Source organism: Anomaloglossus baeobatrachus, chromosome 4 (assembly GCF_048569485.1).
Source record: "Anomaloglossus baeobatrachus isolate aAnoBae1 chromosome 4, aAnoBae1.hap1, whole genome shotgun sequence".
Taxonomy (NCBI): Eukaryota; Metazoa; Chordata; class Amphibia; order Anura; family Aromobatidae; genus Anomaloglossus; species Anomaloglossus baeobatrachus.
This window is the reverse complement of record NC_134356.1, coordinates 92,553,279-92,574,773: the sequence shown is the minus strand read 5'-3', so window position 1 is coordinate 92,574,773 and position 21,495 is coordinate 92,553,279. Positions and strand designations below refer to the sequence as shown.

The 21,495-nt window shown below is 49.2% G+C and overlaps 1 protein-coding gene across 3 annotated transcripts in view; it reads left to right on the top strand.

Annotated features, from left to right (window-relative positions):
- The window catches only part of FBXW11 (F-box and WD repeat domain containing 11), a 128,094-nt gene that overhangs the window by 48,349 nt on the left and 58,250 nt on the right, over positions 1-21,495 (top strand). For all 3 annotated transcript variants that reach the window (XM_075344466.1, XM_075344465.1, XM_075344464.1), the window contains 3 exons: positions 7,696-7,921; positions 19,048-19,234; positions 19,324-19,414. In XM_075344466.1, the coding sequence (XP_075200581.1) occupies positions 7,696-7,921; positions 19,048-19,234; positions 19,324-19,414 (504 nt within the window). The remainder of the gene's footprint in view (positions 1-7,695; positions 7,922-19,047; positions 19,235-19,323; positions 19,415-21,495) is intronic.

Here is a 21,495-nt window from a genome sequence, read left to right as displayed (position 1 = left end):
TGTGAGGTGTGTGTGTGTGTGAGGTGTGTGTGTGTGTGAGGTGTGTGTGTGTGTGAGGGGTGTGTGTGTGAGGGGTGTGTGTGTGAGGGGTGTGTGTGTGAGGGGTGTGTGTGTGAGGGGTGTGTGTGTGAGGGGTGTGTGTGTGAGGGGTGTGTGTGTGAGGGGTGTGTGTGTGAGGGGTGTGTGTGTGAGGGGTGTGTGTGTGAGGGGTGTGTGTGTGAGGGGTGTGTGTGTGAGGGGTGTGTGTGTGAGGGGTGTGTGTGTGAGGGGTGTGTGTGGTGTGTGAGGTGTGTGTGTGGTGTGTGAGGTGTGTGTGTGGTGTGTGAGGTGTGTGTGTGGTGTGTGAGGTGTGTGTGTGGTGTGTGAGGTGTGTGTGGGGTGTGAGGTGTGTGTAGGTGTGAGGTGTGTAGGAGGTGTGTGAGGTGTGTGTGGGGTGTGAGGTGTGTGTAGGTGTGAGGTGTGTAGGAGGTGTGTGTGAGGTGTGAGGTGTGTGTGTGTGTGTGAGAGTGAGTGTGATCTGATGTGTGTGTATGTTTGTGTGTGTGCGTGTGGATCTTCCGCCGCAGCAGGACCTTGATGCGCTTGTAACCATGCGAGCATGGTTACCAACGTATCCACACCACTCCCGTGCGAGCGGGGGCAGGGGGGGGGGGGGGGGGGGTGGGGGGGGGGAGTACAGTACTCACCTCCGTGACAGCCGTGTCAGTTCGGGGAATGCGCGGGGGGAGGGAGGGGGCGGGGCCAGAGCTAGCGTGCATTGCGTGAGGGGGGCGGGGCGTGGCCGAATTGCCAATGCCTGCAGGGTGCCGGGGCGAGAGGCCAATCTGTGGGGGGGCGGAGCCTGGGCGAGCGGCTGGCCAATCCGTGTGGGGGCGCAGCCTGGGCGAGCGGCCAATCCGTGTGGGGGGGGCGGGGCCATGGCGAGCCCAGCGGCCAATCAGCTTTGTGTCACCGTAAGGACACAATTTTGGAGCATGACAGACAGACAGAATAAGGCAATTATATATATAGATTCTAACATGCTGTATATAAGAGCCTAGGCTGCCGAGTAGAATGTAAAATCACTTTATAATACTCGCCTAAACGAGCGGTGCGGCGCTGACTGGTCGAATGGGTGTCTCCGTTCTCTGGGTGCAGCGCCTCCCCTGTCGGCCTTCTTTGTCCTCCTCCTGAAGCCTGGGTGCATGAAGCTTCATGCGCAGGACTTCAATGCCCGCCTGTGTGGATGACGTAGGACGTGTCATGCACCCAGGCTTCAGAATAAGGATGACAAAGATGGCTGAAAGAGGAGGCGGTGGACCCGGAGAACGGAGACACCCATGTGACCAGTCTGCACTGCCCGTTTAGGTGAGTATTATAAAGTGATTTTTACATTCTACACAGCAGCCTGGATTCTCATGTACAGCATGTTAGAATGTGTATATAACAACCCATGGGTGGTGGTCGCAGCTTATAGTCACCAAATCTGGTGACAGGTTCCCTTTACAGGTGGGTGCCCTCTTACTTGGTCTTCAGGGTGGATACACACAGTACTGCGGCTCTCTGTGTGAGTAGTCGTGCATGAGAATATCACTACAATAAGAGACTGGCCTCTCCGACATTCACTTCAGCCAGGGAGTAAAAACGTCCTGTATGCTGCACTTGTTAACCCACATAGGCCTTTGTAACCACCATTACATATATAGTTGTGCCTAATGATGAATTTTGTAAAGACAATGGATAGAAATGTGAAAGCATTCAAGAATCTCACTGATAAATTTCCAAGGTTGAGGGCAGCAAAGCTAAAGGAAGGCGTCTTTCCTGGGCCTCTGAGATTTGTAAGCTTCACAACACACTACATCCGAAAACCATTGTTTTTGCCCCAAGTAAAAACCGTTCAGAGACTGCAAGTGACTCTCACTCGCCTGTTCTCATTATTCAGCGATGGGAGCTTGTGCTTTTGTGTTTACGATTTCATGAACGACACATCCGAGCACCTGCGATACTCGGCAGAGTACCTCGGCACCCCGATGCTCGATGAAGTAGATTAGCACTCACCCATCTTCAGTTATTAGCACTAATTCTAATTTACTAGGTTAGAATAGGGAGGTAATACATTTATTCTGTGTCTATTTGCCATGTGTATTATACACACACAACTCTGCTACATGCAAACTACATACACAGACACATACAGCTCTGCTCCATGAAAATACTACAGCTGTATACATGCACATATAGACGCGTACAGCTGTGCTACATAGAAACTACATGCACCTATATACACAGCTCTACTTCATGCAAACTACATGCACATAGACAGAGCTCTGCTACATGCACATATAGACACATCACACAACTTGCTTATATGCACGCACACTTTACATTACCAAATGTTACACACGCACATACACTCAATCAAATCTTGCAGTTGTCGAACGGGATCTGAACAGAGGCTGCATCAGCTGAGTAACTGAAGGACCATCCACATAGTTAACTCTAGGACCTTTCAGCTCATGTGATCAGTCACATGACCTTACAGGTCCTGACGTTAAACAGTTAGAAGGTTCTTCAGTTGGTGCAGCTTCCGTTCAGCTCCTGGTAAGCTTTCTCTCCTGCTGTGCACGAAACACTGATCGGGGAGCACACAATGTCATTGTTCTCCATTACAAGAAGCTGCCTCTGATCTAGAAGACACACACACTTCTTAGCATGCTTTTTTCTTCTTAAAAAGTGCATCTTATAATCCAAAAAATACAGTAAGTGCTGTGAACCAGTAGCATATTTGGCTGAATAATGCAGCCAAAACACGCTAAAGATGGCACCCAAGCCATCACTGTGGCATAACTCTGCAGTGATTCATGGGAAACTGAAACATATTACTGTAGTGTAGAAAGAGTTAAAAGGAATCTGTTACCAGGTTTTCGCTTTCTCATCATGTAGGAAAAGACTCTGATTCCAGCAATGTATCAGTTAGTTTACTGCGTGATTCAGTGGGAATACAACGTGTACTTTCTCTGGTATAGATGTAGCAAAAGTCAGAAAGCTGACCCTGCCCACACTACAACTTTCTATGTACATTGTATATTGACAGTAAATTGCTAATCAGTGCTGGTGATGGGGTTGGGGCAGGGAGAGAGGGGGAAGTTAGTTTTGCAGTGATAATCTCCTGCTGATAATACTCAATTCCTCATGCTTCCCTCAATTACATAGCAAAAACCTGCTTACAGATTCCCTTTAAAACAATTACTTGAAAATTGAAAGTTTTTATGACGCGCCTACACCACTCTCCAATTCAAGTCTGAGTCATTTTGTGATCTAGTTGTCCAAGTACTTGCTGTAAAGCAGATCTCTGCAGTTTCTGTTCACAGAATCGCTATCCTCAAGGTCTTGCAAAGAGGTAAAAATAATCCAGAAACATAAAGGGAATGTGTCGCCTCTTTAATTTTTGTATTAATAATATTGCTGATAATATCAATTAATTTGAATACAAAATAAAATGTGTTTTAAAGAGAACCAACCACCTGGATTTTGCTGTATGAGGTAAAGGCAGTGCCATATTGGCACTAAAGGGTGCTTTACACGCTACGACATAGCTAGCGATCTCATTAGCGATCTTCCGAGATCGCACATGAGACAGGCGCTTTAAAAAATGACCTATGTGCGATCTCGGCAGATCGCATGTGCGATCTGGCGTGTTACATCGCTAACGAGATCGCTAGCAATATCGAAGCGTGTAAAGCACCCTTTAGAGGCTGTATCTAGACATACCTGGTGTAGAAAGATCGGATGCTTGGTTGATGAAATCTCTTTAATCAAAGGTGCAGAAAAGCATTGCACTTTGACGTGTGCAGCGGGGGTGGGTCTCTGTGGGTTGGGTCGTCTGCGTTTATTCCTCCTCCGGTGTTGTCCTGGCTTGGCCCCTTTTCTTTATTTGAATATCGCGCCACCATTGCTGTTGTTGGTGGTGCGTACACATTGCCACAGTAATGATGTCTTCATTAAAATGGTGTCTGAGTCCTTGCATGCGCCTACTGTGATCTCTAGCGCTTCAGCCGCATCTCCTATACTGTGGCTGCCTTTAGCAGTAACTGGGGCATGTCTGCTGGGCTGTCTGGGGACATGCCCCATAGCGGATGCTATGAGCTAAAGTTTCCCAGTCACCGCTCAGTGTGACCGGGTAGTGTTTGCTTGTAGAGGACGGGCTGAGGATACAGCAGTGAGCGCAGGCCAAACAGTCGGTATTGTACTATTAATACCAGGCTTCAGAGCTGTTCTCACTGCTGGAAGAAGCCACCGCTGCAGTGCTGCTGTGAATGATGGAAGCAGCGCGGTAGCAGTAATTTTTTTTTGAGGAGCGACAACAGTTTAAAGCTATGTACGCACGCTGTATTCTTGATTTGACAAAAAAATGCACCCTCTGGCAGACTTTGACAAATGTAAACACTGTGTTTGACAAAAAAAAGCGGTAAAAACGCATGTGTTTTCGATGGGGTTTCCCTGCGTTTGGGCTGCGTTTTGGACTGTATGTTTTTACGTTTTTAAAGGACAATTAGAATATGATAGGATCGGATTTGATAGTTAGAATACATAGGGATAGAAAAAATAGCATGACTGCTCGCAGACAGAGCCATGCAATGAGTATAAACTCGGGTGAACCTCTGAGGTCAGTGCCAGGACACAGGCAGTAGTGCGGGGCTCGCAGCTGTGATGTCAGAGCTTCACCTGAGTTCACTGTCATCGCGTGGCTCTGTCTGTGTCGCAACCTGATTTGCGGTTACAGGTGAAGGACTCACCTGTGACCGCAAATCACCTGAGTGATGTCCTGCTGATAGCACAGCTCACTTCAGTCACTCGGGCGCCTTGCTGTCACAGGTGGAGGACCCCGGCTGCGGGTAACTTGAGTGACGTCACCGCTGATAGCGCCACTCACTTAAGTTGCTGCGTGGAGCTCACAGCTAGCGGTCGTGCTCTATGGCCGCTCGCTGTGAGCTTCTGTTGTAGCAGAGCTGAAAGTGACCCTCAGTCAATTTAAATGTGGTGTGGTGCCTAAAAAAACAAAAAAAAGTGTTGTAAATTTGGAGAAATTGATAATCTACTTTTAACCCTTACAACTTAATAACAGAAATACTTTTTTTTTTTTTTTTATAATGGTGCTGATGTGAAATAGTTATGTGGCAAATGTTGTTTATTACCTGTTTTGTGTGATATAACTCTGGTTTAAGGGCATAAAAAAAGTGAAAATTTTCATAAATTAATGCAAAAAATATCGGCCTAAATTTACCACTAACATGGAGGTCACAGTATCACTGCGATTTGTTGCAGTGTACCGCAGTTATTACCTTGTAAAGTGACACTGAATGAGGCTTGGTCAGTTACTGGCAGCTTTCTGCTTTGTGCCCAGTGTGTAATCATTAGTAGGGGGAGGGGTGTGTGTGGATGGACTGTGGTAGCAAGTTTGAGGCTATGTGCACACACTGAGTATTTGGTTGCAGAAAGTTCTCCACCAATTTTCCATCTCTTGGCAAATAAATGCACATTTATTTATTTTTTTTCCCATGCATTTTCTATGCATCCTGGGTGGAAAAATGCTGAAGGATCTGACATGCTGTACATTTATTTCTGCACCAAATCTTAAAGGGAATAAAAGCATCACATGCACAAAACGTCAAGTTTTTCATTGACTTTGCTGGAAAAAAAGGATTTGCCAAATAAAAAGCATCAAAAATGCAATAAAAAATGCACCGTGCACCCCCCCTTAATCTGCTAGTCATAATAATTTTAAAAATACTACAGCAAGTAGCTCAGTAAGTGATACATCGCTGTAATCAGAGTCTCTGTCCCTACATTATGCTTTTCTCAGATTAGGTAGCAAAAATCTGGTGACAGATTTCTATCATAGAATGGTAGAGTTGGAAGGGACCTCAATGGCCATAGAGTCCAAGCCTAAATCATCCCAGATATGTTTCTCCTGCTTCCTCTTGAAGATTTCCATTGATGGAGAGATCACCACCTCCCGCGGTAGCCTGTTCCACTCCCTGACTGCCCTCACTGTCAGAAAGTTTTTCCTAATGTCTAATCTGTATCTATTTCCTTTTTAGTTTCATCCCATTGCTTCTTGTACTTCCTTGTGCTAATAAGAATAGGGTAGTTCCCTCTGCACTGTGACTACCTTTCAGATATTTGTAGACCGCTATTAAGTCTCCTCTCAGCCTTGTCTTTTGCAAAGTAAACATTCCTAGTTCTTTTAGCCGTTCTTCATATGACATGGTTTGCAGACCTTCTACCATCTTGGTTGCTCTTCTCTGGATTTGCTGCAATATATCGGTCTTTCTAGAATTGGGGTGCCCAGAACTGTGCACAGTATTCCAGGTAGGGTCTGACCAGGGCAGAGTATAAGGGAATAATTACCTCTCTTGATCTAGATTCAATGCTTGTCTTGATACAGCCCAGAATTTTGTTGGCCTTTTTAGCTGCAGCTCTGCATTGTTGGCTCATGTTGAATCTGGGATCCACTATTATGCCCAAGTCCTTCTCCCCGGTGCTATCACCTAGTTCAATTCCTCCCATACTGTATATGCTTTTTACATTTCTTTTACACAGATGTAGGACTTTGCATTTGTTCCTGTTAAACACATTTCTGTTTGCCTTGGCCCATTGTTCGAGTGTGTCTAGATCCTTCTGAATACGATGTCTTTCCTCTCCTAGTGTTGGCTTCTTCTCCTATCTTAGTAGCATCTGTGAATTTTATGAGTTCCCCAATAATTCCATTGTCCAGATCTTTTGTAAAGCTATTAAACAGCACTGGCCCCAGGACAGAGCATTGCGGCACCCCACTTTTAACTTTCCTCCAGGTTGTGTATCCATTTAGTATTACTCGTTGTGCCCGAACAGTAATCCAGTTGGGAATCCATCTAAGGCTGCTTTCACACATCAGTTTTTTGCCATCAGGCACTATCCGGCGAAAAAAACTGATGCGATGAATCCGGCGAAAAAACGGATTAGTTGTATCAGTTCCTTCAGTTTTTTTGATGGATCTGTTGTGATACTGAGCATGCGCGGTTCAAAAAACCGAATCCGACTGCCTTATTTGTTTTTTTGGCCACATTACGCCAGATTCGGCGTCCATAGGGTTCCATTATAAAACGCCGTACGGTGCCGCATCCGGTGCGATATGGTTTTTTCACTGGAGACAAAAACCCGTTCCCCTCAGCGTTCCATCCAGCCGCCGGACAAGCCAATTTTCCGAAAGCCGGATGGAACGCAAGCCTATCTGGCTCTAATAGAAGTCAATGGGGGAAAAAATGGATCCGGCGGCATGACGGCAAGGTTTTTGCCGGATTGAGCCTGATGGCAAAAAACTAATGTGTGAAAGCAGCCTAACAGATTTTTTTGCAGGGATGTATCACTTTAGGCTGTGTGCTGCTGTTTCAGTACAATGAGTGTTTGAGCAGCAGGAGATTATCACTGCTCGGACTAGTCTTTTCCTACGTTAGGTTGCTCTCAGATGAGAGCAAAAACCTGGTGACAGATTCACGTCAAACTTTGGTTCACTAAGCCAAGTATAGATCATATAAAGCCTGCTGGTTTCTGGAACCCTTTATCATTGTTCTATCACTTGACACGAGTTTATAGTGTGTAAGGCTATTGATTATCGGTAAGTGTCTAATTGTATGTATATATATATTACAGATATCATTCCTCTCTCCTCTGCAGATAACTAACGGAACTTCATCAGTGATTGTATCCAGAAAGCGCACGTCTGATGGGAATTATGAGAAAGAGAAGGACTTGTGTATAAAATTTTTTGATCAGTGGTCTGAATCAGATCAGGTTGAATTTGTTGAACATCTTATTTCTCGAATGTGTCACTACCAACATGGTCATATTAATTCTTACTTGAAGCCCATGTTACAGCGAGACTTCATTACGGCACTACCAGGTAAATAATGATGTGTGATGAAATGCTCCACAACATCCGCCGCAAAAGAAATGCCTATTGAAAAATGGGACCAAATTCATATCTCTCCCTTGTTATCAAACCTTTCCCTCAAAAAACATTCATGCCCGTCCTAATGTGGTGTAACGTAGCCCGTCAGGATGTGTGTCCCAGGCACAGGATTTGCTGCTTCCGTAGAACCACTGCATTGATGGGTGAGGATCAGTTGCTATGGCAACTGAAGGCCTAACAATGGACTCTGCGTCTGCCTAGGAAAAGAAGAGAAGACCCTCCTGAGCTTCAATGTGTGTTTGTGACGCAATATACAATAGTTCGGCTTACCTCCCAGCCCTTCAGAAATGCTACAAAAAGGCTGGGGATGTAAGCTGAAACATTGCATATTGGATTACAGGGCTCGGGAGTGCTGCCTATTCTTCTTTCACTTGGTTTCTTTGCCTGTTGGTTTAGCTAGAGGATAAGTGACCACGAGACACGCACCCGTGCTCATACCCTCCCTTCACTAATAGGCTGCTTGTCAGTATGGCATTGGCAAGTGATACATGTCCAAAGCAGTCTACTATTCTCATCCGTAGTGCGCAAAATTCACCAAACAAAGCGGTTCAAATAGAAGAAAGCGAAGCAGTTTCATTTCTCCGACATCTTGCCCCAGCGGTGTTGGTGCTTGAGAAAAACATCTGGGCTATGTAGAATGTCGTAATTTTTGTGATTTTTGGAGCAGTAAAGGGTTTTTGCCATAGCTGTAGAAAGACATGGCCGTACATCCAAAAACAATACTTTGATCTAATGCGGCTAGGCAAAAATTTATATACCTGAACATGAGGTTCTTGGTTTACCATACTGATCAGACTGTATGAAGCCCACTGCCCCGTCATGGTGAACCTGTGAGTGGGTCCCTAACTTATTTGACGCCATAAGGCTCTGTTCACACTAGAAAAAGGATTTTTCTCAAGAAATTTCTTGAGTCTGAAATATTAGCGCACTGGCGGTCAAATAACGCACTGAAAGCCTCATGCATTTTTACCGTGGTTTTGGTGTGTTTTTTCCGCATGTTGGTCCCTGCGGTTTTTTACCCTTATCTATGGCAAAAACGCAGGTACCTGCAGAAAAGAAGTGACATGTACATTCTTTTTCTCAAGAAATTCTGCAGAAAGAATGTTCTTGAGAAAAAAAAAATGCATTGTGCGCACAGCTGTTTTTTTTTTTTTCCCCTTAGGTTTTGCTGGAGAATGTCTGCAGAAAGGTTACAACCATTTTCTTTGTCGCTCCATTGGGAGACCCAGACAATTGGGTGTATAGCTTCTGCCTCCGGAGGGCACACAAAGTATTACACTTTAAAAAGTGTAACCCCTCCCCTCTGCCTATACACCCTCCCGTGCATCACGGGCCCATCAGTTTTATGCTTTGTGTTGAAGGAGGCACACATGCACACAATGCTCCACATTTTAGTCAGCAGCAGCTGCTGATTGATCGGATGGAAGACAAGAGGGCCCCTATCAGGGCCCCCAGCATGCTCCCTTCTCACCCCACTGAGTCGGCGGTGTTGTTAAGGTTGAGGTACCCATTGCGGGTACACAGGCAGGAGCCACATGCCGTTTTCCTTCCCCATCCCTTAGGGGCTCTGGGTGAAGTGGGATCCTAACCGGTCGTCCAGGCACTGGGACCGGGCTCCCTCCGCAGCCCCTGGGGGAATCTGCTGGACAGGAGACTGAGTATCGTCAGGGAAGGACCCTGCATCTACAGGTACTCTGTGTCCCCTTTGGGACGGTGCATGGAGCACCTGGGCCATCAGACGCTGCAGCGACTGCGGTGGTGATTTTTCGCCGGGACTACCGCGCCGACTGTGCCTGCTGGCCGGACGCGGTTTTTACTTTAGTCCCCGGCTTTTGCGGCCTAGTGCAGTGAACTCCCGCCCCCGGGCCTGCCAGTCAGGGACAAGGGCGGGACGGTCGGTATGACGCCGACAGTGAGGGCTGGAGCACACATAGCTGTCCTCCGCCCCCCTCACTAATCCCTATGGGGCGCCAGATTCCCGCACTTTTTTAAGGTACGCCCACGGCTCCCTCCTCCCCTGTGAACGCAGACAGCCATGTTTTGACACATTCTGCCGGTGGAGGACGTCTGGCAACAGCTCTGGGAGACCCGAGGCAGGGAATCTGGTGGCCACACACCGCTGCAGCGGTCGGTAAGCCACACCGGTTGGTAAGCCACACCGGTTATCCGGTGCTGGTCCCCCTAGGGTGCTGAACTGTATATAGACGCATTATATGTGTATACATTTTCCGGTTTAGCTTGTGGCTATATACCCTCAGTGATCACGCTCCTGGGAGACAACAGCATGTCGTTCACAAGGAGCAAGGGGGCCAAGGCACAGGGTTATTTTGCTTCCTGTACCTCTTGTGCGGCTATGCTACCTGCAGGTTCCACCTACCCTCACTGTGAGCAATGTTCGGGCACTGGGGCACTCGCTCAGCCGGAGCCTGAGGCACTAGGGGGTCCCTCGGCCCAGGTAGAACCGCCGGCCCCCCCTGTCCAGATAGCAGGGACAGAGTTTGCTGTTTTAGCTGACAAACTATCTGAGTCACTGTCACAATCCATGGCTCAGTCTATGGATAAATGGTCTGCTAAGTTTCTAGAGGCTTTGCAGTCCAGACCGGCCCTTCCACAGGCCCCGGGCACTGCGGGATCACCCCCAGGCCCCTCTCGGTCTGCGGCGAAGCGTGCTCCTGGGGTGGCCTCCAGTTCTTACGTGGAGGACTCCGGCACGGACCGCAGTCCCAGACCAGCTAAGCGGGCTCGCTTAGAATCTTCCCCGACTTCATCACGCTGTTCGGGGTCTCAGCCTGAGGATTCCCTAGAGGATGAGGCGGAGGTCGCAGCCCAGGACTCTGATCCTGACGTTGCTCTCAATCTTGATACACCTGAAGGGGACGCCATAGTAAATGACCTTATAGCGTCCATCAACCAGGTGCTAGATCTTTCTCCTCCAACTCCGCTTGTAGAGGAGTCGGCTTCACAACAGGAGAAACACCAGTTTTTAGGTTTCCTAAACGTGCACGTAGTGCTTTCTTTGATCACTCTAACTTTAGAGATGCTGTCCAGAAGCACAGGGCTTTCCCGGACAAGCGCTTTACTAAACGCCTTAATGACACACGTTACCCCTTCACCGCTGACGTGGTTAAGGGTTGGGCACAATGTCCTAAGGTGGATCCTCCAGTCTCTAGACTGGCGGCTAGATCCGTAGTAGCAGTGGCTGACGGTGCATCGCTCAAGGATGCCACGGACAGGCAGATAGAGCTCCTACTCAAATCCATCTATGAAGCCATAGGCGCGTCTTTTGCCCCAGCCTTTGCAGCAGTGTGGGCACTCCAAGCTATCTCAGCTTGTCTGTCTGAGATTAATGCGGTCACACGTACCTCTGCTCCGCAAGTTGCGTCTCTGACTTCTCAGGCGTCAGTATTTGCATCCTACGCCATGAATGCTGTCCTGGATTCGGCTAGCCGTACAGGAGTAGCATCCGCCAACTCTGTGGCAGTCCGCAGGGCCATGTGGCTACGCGAATGGAAGGCAGACTCTGCTTCCAAAAAGTTCTTGACCGGTTTGCCGTTTTCTGGCGACCGACTGTTTGGCGAGCGATTGGATGAAATTATTAAGCAATCCAAGGGAAAGGACTCGTCCTTACCCCAGCCCAAACCGAACAGACCTCAGCAACGGAAAGTTCAAGCGAGGTTTCGGTCCTTTCGGCCCTCAGCCAGATCCCAATCCTCCTCATCCAACAGGCCACAGAAGGGCCAGAGGAACTCCTCTGCATGGCGGTCTAAGTCACGTCCTCCAAAGACCGCCGGAGGCACCGTTTCCAAGGCGGCCTCCTCATGACTTTCGGCTGCCCCAAACCGCATCCTCGGTCGGTGGCAGGCTCTCCCGCTTTTGCGATGCCTGGTGGCCACATGTCCAAGACCGATGGGTGAGAGACATTCTGTCTCACGGTTACAGGATAGAGTTCAGCTCTCGTCCTCCGACTCGTTTTTTCAGAACATCTCCGCCCCCCGAACGAACCGTTGCGCTTTTTCAGGCGGTGAACACTCTGAAGTCAGAAGGAGTGGTGATCCCCGTTCCCCTTCAGGAACGCGGTCGCGGGTTTTACTCCAACCTGTTCGTGGTGCCAAAAAAGGACGGCTCATTCCGTCCCGTTTTGGACCTCAAATTGCTCAACAGACATGTGAGAACCAGGCGGTTTCGCATGGAATCCCTCCGATCTGTCATCGCTTCGATGTCCCAAGGAGACTTCCTAGCATCAATCGACATCAAAGATGCCTATCTCCATGTGCCGATCGCTCCAGAGCATCAACGCTTCCTGCGTTTCGTCATTGGGGACGAACACCTTCAGTTTGTGGCACTGCCTTTCGGCCTGGCGACAGCCCCACGGGTCTTCACAAAGGTCATGACATCCGTTGTAGCGGTCCTACATTCTCAGGGCCACTCGGTGATCCCTTACCTAGACGATCTCCTAGTCAAGGCACCCTCCCGGGTGGCTTGTCAGTACAGTCTGACTGTTGCTCTGGAGACTCTCCAGAAGTTCGGGTGGATCATCAACTTTCCAAAGTCAAAATTGATTCCGACCCAGTCACTCACGTACCTCGGGATGGAGTTTCATACTCTCTCAGCCATAGTCAAGCTGCCGCTGGACAAGCAGCGGTCGCTGCAAACAGGGGTGCAATCCCTTCTTCGGACCCAGTCACACCCCTTGAGGCGCCTCATGCACTTCCTGGGGAAGATGGTGGCAGCAATGGAGGCAGTTCCATTTGCGCAATTTCATCTGCGTCCACTCCAATGGGACATTCTCCGCAAGTGGGACAAGAAGTCGACGTCCTTGGACAGGAACGTCTCTCTTTCTCTGGCAGCCAAGACCTCTCTTCAGTGGTGGCTTCTCCCCACTTCTCTGTCGAAAGGAAAATCCTTTCTGCCCCCAGCCTGGGCTGTGGTCACGACGGACGCGAGCCTGTCAGGGTGGGGAGCGGTTTTTCTCCACCACAGGGCTCAGGGAACTTGGACTCCGACAGAGTCCTCCCTTCAGATCAATGTTCTGGAGATAAGGGCAGTGTATCTAGCCCTCAAGGCGTTCCATCGGTGGCTGGAGGGCAGGCAGATACACGTACAGTCGGACAACGCCACGGCGGTTGCGTACATCAACCACCAGGGCGGCACTCGCAGTCGTCAGGCCTTCCAAGAAGTCCGGCGGATTCTACTGTGGGCGGAGGCCACAGCATCCACCATCTCCGCGGTTCACATCCCAGGCGTAGAAAACTGGGAAGCAGACTTTCTCAGTCGCCAGGGCATGGACGCGGGGGAATGGTCTCTCCACCTGGACGTGTTTCAAGAGATCTGTTGCCGCTGGGGAACGCCGGACGTCGATCTCATGGCGTCTCGGCACAACAACAAGGTCCCGGCCTTCATGGCACGGTCTCAGGACCACAGAGCTCTGGCGGCGGACGCCTTAGTTCAGGATTGGTCGCAGTTTCAACTGCCTTATGTATTCCCTCCTCTGGCAATGCTGCCCAGAGTGTTGCGCAAGATCAGGTCCGACTGCCGCCGCGCCATCCTCGTCGCTCCAGATTGGCCGAGGCGATCGTGGTACCCGGATCTGTGGCACCTCACGGTGGGTCAACCGTGGGCGCTCCCAGACCGACCAGACTTGCTGTCTCAAGGGCCATTTTTCCACCTGAATTCTGCGGCCCTCAACCTGACTGTGTGGCCATTGAGTCCTGGCTCCTAGCGTCCTCAGGGTTATCTCAAGATGTCATTGCCACTATGAGACAGGCCAGGAAACCAACGTCAGCCAAGATCTATCACAGAACTTGGAAGATCTTCTTAGCCTGGTGCTCTGAGAAGGGGTTTACCCCCTGGCCGTTTGCCTTACCCAGGTTTCTTTCCTTCCTTCAAGCTGGATTGGACAAGGGTTTGTCTCTCGGATCCCTCAAGGGACAAATTTCGGCGCTATCCGTATTTTTTCAGAAGCGTCTAGCCAGACTTCCGCAGGTCCGCACGTTCCTGCAGGGAGTTTGCCACATAGTCCCGCCTTACAAGCGTCCGCTGGAACCCTGGGATCTCAACACGGTTCTACGGGCTCTTCAAAAACCACCTTTTGAGCCGCTGCGGGATGTCTCTCTGTCACGTCTTTCGCAGAAGGTGGCATTTCTAGTGGCGGTTACATCACTCCGTAGAGTATCAGAGCTTGCAGCGCTGTCATGCAAAGCTCCTTTCCTGGTATTTCACCAGGATAAGGTGGTTCTGCGTCCGGTCCCGGACTTTCTCCCTAAGGTGGTGTCCACTTTTCATCTCAATCAGGATATCTCCTTACCTTCATTTTGCCCTCATCCAGTTCACCAATGTGAAAAGGATTTGCATTTGTTAGATCTAGTGAGAGCACTCCGGATCTACGTATCTCGTACGGCGCCACTGCGCCGTTCTGATGCGCTTTTTGTCCTTATCGCTGGCCAGCGTAAGGGGTCGCAGGCTTCCAAGTCAACCTTGGCTCGGTGGATCAAGGAACCGATTTTTGAAGCCTACCGTTCTTCTGGGCTTCCGATTCCTTCAGGGCTGAAGGCCCATTCTACCAGAGCCGTGGGTGCATCCTGGGCATTGCGGCACCAGGCTACGGCTCAGCAGGTGTGTCAGGCAGCTACCTGGTCGAGTCTGCACACTTTCACGAAACACTATCAGGTGCATGCCTATGCTTCGGCAGATGCCAGCCTAGGTAGGCGAGTCCTTCAGGCGGCGGTTGCCCACCTGTAAGAGGGGGCCGTTGTTCGGCTCTTTTTATCGAGGTATTCTTTTACCCACCCAGGGACTGCTTTTGGACGTCCCAATTGTCTGGGTCTCCCAATGGAGCGACAAAGAAGAAGGGAATTTTGTTTACTTACCGTAAATTCCTTTTCTTCTAGCTCCTATTGGGAGACCCAGCACCCGCCCCTGTTCCCTTCGGGCTGTTTGTTCTTTTGTGTACACATGTTGTTCATGTTGAATTGTTCTTTTGGTTCATGGTTTCAGTTCTCCGAACATCCTTCGGATTGAATTTACCTTAGACCAATTTATAAGTTTCCTCCTTCCTGCTTTGGCACCAAAACTGATGGGCCCGTGATGCACGGGAGGGTGTATAGGCAGAGGGGAGGGGTTACACTTTTTAAAGTGTAATACTTTGTGTGGCCTCCGGAGGCAGAAGCTATACACCCAATTGTCTGGGTCTCCCAATAGTAGCTAGAAGAAAAGGAATTTACGGTAAGTAAACAAAATTCCCTTCTTCTCAAGAAATTTCTGCAGCAAAAACGGAAAAAAATGGGTAAAAACGCAGAGTGTGAACAAGGCCTAAAGGTACGGCTCCGCATGCGCAGCGACAGTACACCAGTAGGTGACCAGTGCTCGGGCTGGTGGTTGGCACGCGGCGCCACATCTTTAAGGCTTAAGCCACAAGGCATGAAAATCAATGCGAGTGGAGCGCAATAAAAATTCCACACGGACCAAAATTAGCCTGTGTGTGAGCACACATGAGAGATTTTCTCAGCCCTAATCGGTGCGAGAAACAAAATCGCAGCATGCTGCGACTGTAATGCAATACTAGATTCTATCGCACCCATTCAAGTGTATGGGGCGAGAGAAAAATAGCACTGCACTCGCGGTACACCGGTGTACTGCAAGTGCAGGGCGAGAATAGCAATAGCCGGCTACAGAGGAGAGAGGGGGATAAATCCCACCTTCCCCTCCTCAGCGCCGGACCTCAGCGCCGGCCTGCCCCTCCTCAGCGCCGGCTCGACCCCCACAGCTGAGGTCCGCTCGCATAATCGGACCTCAGTCGCAGGGACACTCGCATGACACTCTGCTCTGCTGTACTGCCAGCGTGAGCAGAGTGTCATGCGAGGGGATTGCAATAATCCCCGCGTGGCCCCGGCCTAAGGCTTCAAATAAGTTAAGGACCCACTCAGAGGTTCACCGTGGCATGGCAGTGGCTTCATACAGTCTGATCGGAATGTTAAACCAAGAACCTAATTTTCAGGTATATACATTTTGCCTAGCGGCATTAGATCAAAGTACGATGTTTGGATGTGCGTTTCATGTCTTTTTTTTTACAGCTCTGGCACTAAAGGTTTTCTCCTGCATCACTCCTATGGCCCCTGTCATTTCTACTGTTTGCCATTATAAAGCTGAATTCACACATCCGAGTTTCAGAGTACAGAATGACCGCAGGTCTCCTGATTCCAGTTCTGCAGCTTAATAAAGGCATGTGAGACCCGCGGGCAGTCTGTACCCAGACCGTGAAAACAGCCTAATGCTGACAGGCAGGTATATTACACTGTGCTACACAAATAGTGCAATTTCAACATGTTTAAAATAAGATGTCTACATTTTTCTAATCGTAAAGTTGTCTTATTTTTGGATAATACAAATTCCCCCCCAAAAATACACACATTTGGTTATGACCACATTCATAATGGCCATAAAGTTATTTCATTATCTATTCTGCACAGTGGGAACCTTTAGAAAAAAAAACAAAAAACAAAGTATAAAAAAAACCACATCAGGAATGTTGTTTTGGTCTAACCAGCTATACCGTATTTATGCCAAAATGGTACCAATGAGAAAAACTACAGGTCATTACACCGTAAAAAATCAAGTTCTTGAACACCTATAAGTTCAGAATATGTAAATTGTGGATAATAAACTACTATATGCAAAAGAAGTAAAACCTAACAAGCTATATAAATTTTATAAATAGAATAAAATTTGATCAAAAAGTCATATCTACCCAAAAATGGCACCACATAAAAACTACAGTCCCCCCACAGAAAAACAAGCTATATACAACTATAGCGACAAAAATAAAAAGATCAAAATGTGGCAATAAAACGTTGCATCCTTGGTAGTATTACACTACATATTTTTTTTTTTTATTATTTAAATTTTTGATTGGCTTGGAAATCAGACATACCGCCTGTGGCTGCAGCCTAGCTTGTCCAACACTGCCTTTGACGTTGCTATAGCGATGGCGCCATAACAGCATGTGACCACTCCTGAGGCAGTCAGTTGGCGCAACAGTTTTTTGAACTCTGTCCTGACATCACTGATGAGCACAGTCAGCACAGCCACATGGAGTAAGACAGATTGATTTTGGGATTAAAAGAAGCAATATTTCATCCAATTATGTTACATATATACGTTTACACCCTTTATTATTGGACTTTGGTTCATGTCATCCATCAGGCAAAAGAGAAGCCGCTCACTTCCCGTGAACCACAGGATAAAAAACACAATTACCTATCAAATACCTCCTGCTACCTCTCGGGCTCCTCCCTGCCCTCCTTGTTCCTCTGTTAAATACTCCAATGTAGTTAAATGATATAGGTGAAAACTTATGAAACTGTATGAAAGTAAAACTTTGTTGCCCGTAGCAACCAAAGAGCAGCTTTCATTTTTTTATTTTCGTATTTTTTTTTTTTATTCTGTTCGTATTAGTTTTATTTTTTATGAGAGAATTGATATAGTAGGTGAGACAGACTGAAGCTGCATCACTTAGATGAACAGAGACCGTATAAATCACATAGTGTACACTGAGACTGCTGTGCGCATCACATAGGATACACTGAGGCTCTACCGTGCGCATCACATAGTATACACTGAGGCTCTACCGTACACATCACATAGTATACACTGAGGCTCTACCGTACACATCACATAGTATACACTGATGCTCTACCATGCGCATCACATAGTATACACTGAGGCTCTACCGTACACATCACATAGTATACACTGAGGCTCTACCGTACACATCACATAGTATACACTGAGGCTCTACCGTGCGCATCACATAGGATACACTGAGGCTCTACCGTGCGCATCACATAGTATACACTGAGGCTCTACCGTACACATCACATAGGATACACTGAGGCTCTACCGTACGCATCACATAGTATACACTGAGGCTCTACCGTACACATCACATAGTATACACTGAGGCTCTACCGTGCGCATCACACAGGATACACTGAGGCTCTACCGTGCGCATCACATAGTTTACACTGAGGCTGTGTCGTACACATCGCACAGGATACCCCGAGGCTGTGCCGTATGCATCGCACAGGATACCCTGAGGCTGTGGCGTATGCATCGCACAGGATACCCTGAGGCTGTGGCGTATGCATCGCACAGGATACCCCGAGGCTGTGGCGTATGCATCGCACAGGATACCCCGAGGCTGTGGCGTATGCATCGCACAGGATACCCCGAGGCTGTGCCGTATGCATCGCACAGGATACCCCGAGGCTGTGCCGTATGCATCGCACAGGATACCCCGAGGCTGTGCCGTATGCATCGCACAGGATACCCCGAGGCTGTGCCGTATGCATCGCACAGGATACCCCGAGGCTGTGCCGTATGCATCGCACAGGATACCCCGAGGCTGTGCCGTATGCATCGCACAGGATACCCCGAGGCTGTGCCGTATGCATCGCACAGGATACCCCGAGACTCTGCCGTATGCATTGCACAGGATACACTGAGGCTGTGCCATACGCATCGCACAGGATACACTGAGGCTGTGCCGTATGCATCACACAGGATACACTGAGGCTGTGCCATACGCATCGCACAGGACACACTGAGGCTGTGCCGTATGCATCGCACAGGATACACTGAGGCTGTGCCGTACGCATCGCACAGGATACACTGAGGCTGTGCCGTACGCATCGCACAGGATACACTGAGGCTGTGCCGTACGCATCGCACAGGATACACTGAGGCTGTGCCGTACGCATCGCACAGGATACACTGAGGCTGTGCCGTACGCATCGCACAGGATACACTGAGGCTGTGCCATACGGATCGCACAGGATACACCGAGGCTGTGCCGTATGCATCGCCCAGGATACACCGAGGCTGTGCCGTATGCATCGCACAGGATACCCCGAGGCTGTGCCATACGCATCATACAGGATACACTGAGGCTCTGCCGTACATATCATACAGTTTGATCGATCTGGCAGGTGTCTTTTACATTGTAAATGGTCCTTAAAATGTTCTCCCTATTGACGTTTTTTGTTGGATATCCTCCCTTACAGAACAGGGCTTGGAGCATATTGCAGAAAATATACTGTCCTACCTGGATGCTCGATCACTGTGTGCTGCAGAACTCGTATGCAAAGAATGGCAAAGGGTGATTTCAGAAGGCATGCTCTGGAAGAAGCTCATTGAAAGGATGGTCCGTACTGATCCATTGTGGAAGGGCTTATCAGAAAGAAGACAGTGGTACGTGTGTTCACACTTCCGTCTTTACGTTCAGCCATTGCCCTTCTGCTTTTATTACAGATTAGAATTCATTTTTTTTTTCTCACTAGGGATCAATATCTTTTTAAAAACAGACCTACTGATGGCCCACCAAACTCATTTTACAGATCACTTTATCCCAAAATAATTGAAGATATTGAGGTAAGTAATGTTTGCATTGGTGAATTTTTACAATGTTATTAAAAATAAAAATGGGCATATATAGGGCATCATTAGTTGGATGCAATAGTTTATCTAGTAAGGCATTATGCTTGGCCTTTAAGATGTGGTTTAAAGGGGCTGTTTTACTTTTAATCTTCAGGAGCGCACTGGTCGTTCACCTCCCAGCATCCTACTTTCTTTGTCGCTCCATTGGGAGACCCAGACAATTGGGTGTATAGCTTCTGCCTCCGGAGGCCACACAAAGTATTACACTTTAAAAAGTGTAACCCCTCCCCTCTGCCTATACACCCCCCCCGTGCATCACGGGCTCCTCAGTTTTATGCTTTGTGTTGAAGGAGGCACACATGCACTCATGCTCCCATTTTTAGTCAGCAGCAGCTGCTGATTATATCGGATGGAAGAAAAGAGGGCCCTAACAGGGCTCCCGGCATGCTCCCTTCTCACCCCACTAAGTCGGCGGTGTTGTTAAGGTTGAGGTACCCATTGCGGGTACACAGGCCGGAGCCACATGCCGTTTTCCTTCCCCATCCCTTAGGGGCTCTGGGAGAAGTGGGATCCTATCCGGTCATCCAGGCACTGGGACCGGGCTCCCTCCGCAGCCCCTGTGGGATTCTGTCGGACAGGAGACTGAGTATCATCAGGGACAGGGCCCTGCATCTACAGGTACTCTGTGTCCCCTTGGGGACGGTGCATGGAACACCTTGACCTCAGACGCTGCAGCGACTGCGCTGTTGCTATGAGACCGGGACTACCGCGCCGACCGCGCCTGCTTGCCGGCCGCGGTTTTTAACTTTAGTCCCCGGCTTTTGCGGCCTAGTGCCTTAAACTCCCGCCCCCGGGCCTGCCAGTCAGGGGTAAGGGCGGGACGGTCGGTCTGACGCCGACAGTGAGGGCTGGAGCACACTTGGCTGTCCTCCGCCCCCCTCACTATTCACTCTGGGGCACCAGATTCCCGCACTTTTGTAGTTACGCCCACGGCTCCCTCCTCCCCTGTGAACGCCGACAGCCATGTTTTAAGCACATTCTGCCGGTGGAGGACTTCTGGCAGCACCTCTGGGAGACCCGAGGCAGGGAATCTGGTGGCCACACACTGCTTGAGCGGTCGGTAAGCCAGGTGGCTTCTTCCCACCGGTGCTGGGCCCCCTAGAGTGCTGAACTGTATATATATATATATTATATTGTATACATTTTCTCGGTTCGGCTGTACTGTTAGCTTGTGGCTATATATCCCTCAGTGATCACTCTCCTGGGAGACTACAGCATGTCGTTCACAAGGAGCAAGGGTGCCAAGACACAGGGTTATTTTGCAACCTGTACCTCTTGTGCGGCTATGCTACCTGCAGGTTCCACCTACCCTCACTGTGAGCAATGCTCGGGCCATGTGGCACTCGCTCAGCCGGAGCCTGGGGCACTTGTGGGACCCTCGGCCCAGGTAGAACCGCCGGCTTCCCCTGTCCAGGCGGCAGGGACAGAGTTTGCAGCTTTTGCTGAGAAACTCTCTGAGTCACTTTCACAATTCATGGCTCAGTCTATGGACAAATGGTCTGCTAAGATACTAGAAGCTTTGCAGCCCAGACCGGCCCTTACACAGGCCCCGGGCACTGCGGGATCGCCCCCAGGCCCCTCTCGGTCTGCGACGAAGCGTGCTCCTGGGGTGGCCTCTAGTTATTACGTGGAGGACTCCGGCACGGACCGCAGTCCCAGACCGGCTAAGCGGGCTCGCTTAGAATCTTCCCCGACTTCATCACGCTGTTCGGGGTCTCAGCTTGAGGACTCTCTAGAGGATGAGGCGGAGGTCGCAGCTCAGGGCTCTGATCCTGACGTTGCTCTCAATCTTGATACACCTGAAGGGGACGCCATAGTAAATGACCTTATAGCGTCCATCAACCAGGTGCTAGATCTTTCTCCCCCAGCTCTACCTATAGAGGAGTCGGCAGCACAGCAGGAGAAACACCAATTTAGGTTTCCCAAATGTACTCGGAGTTTTTTCTTCGATCACTCGAACTTCAAAGATGCTGTCCAGAAGCACAGGGCTTTCCCGGACAAGCGCTTTACTAAAC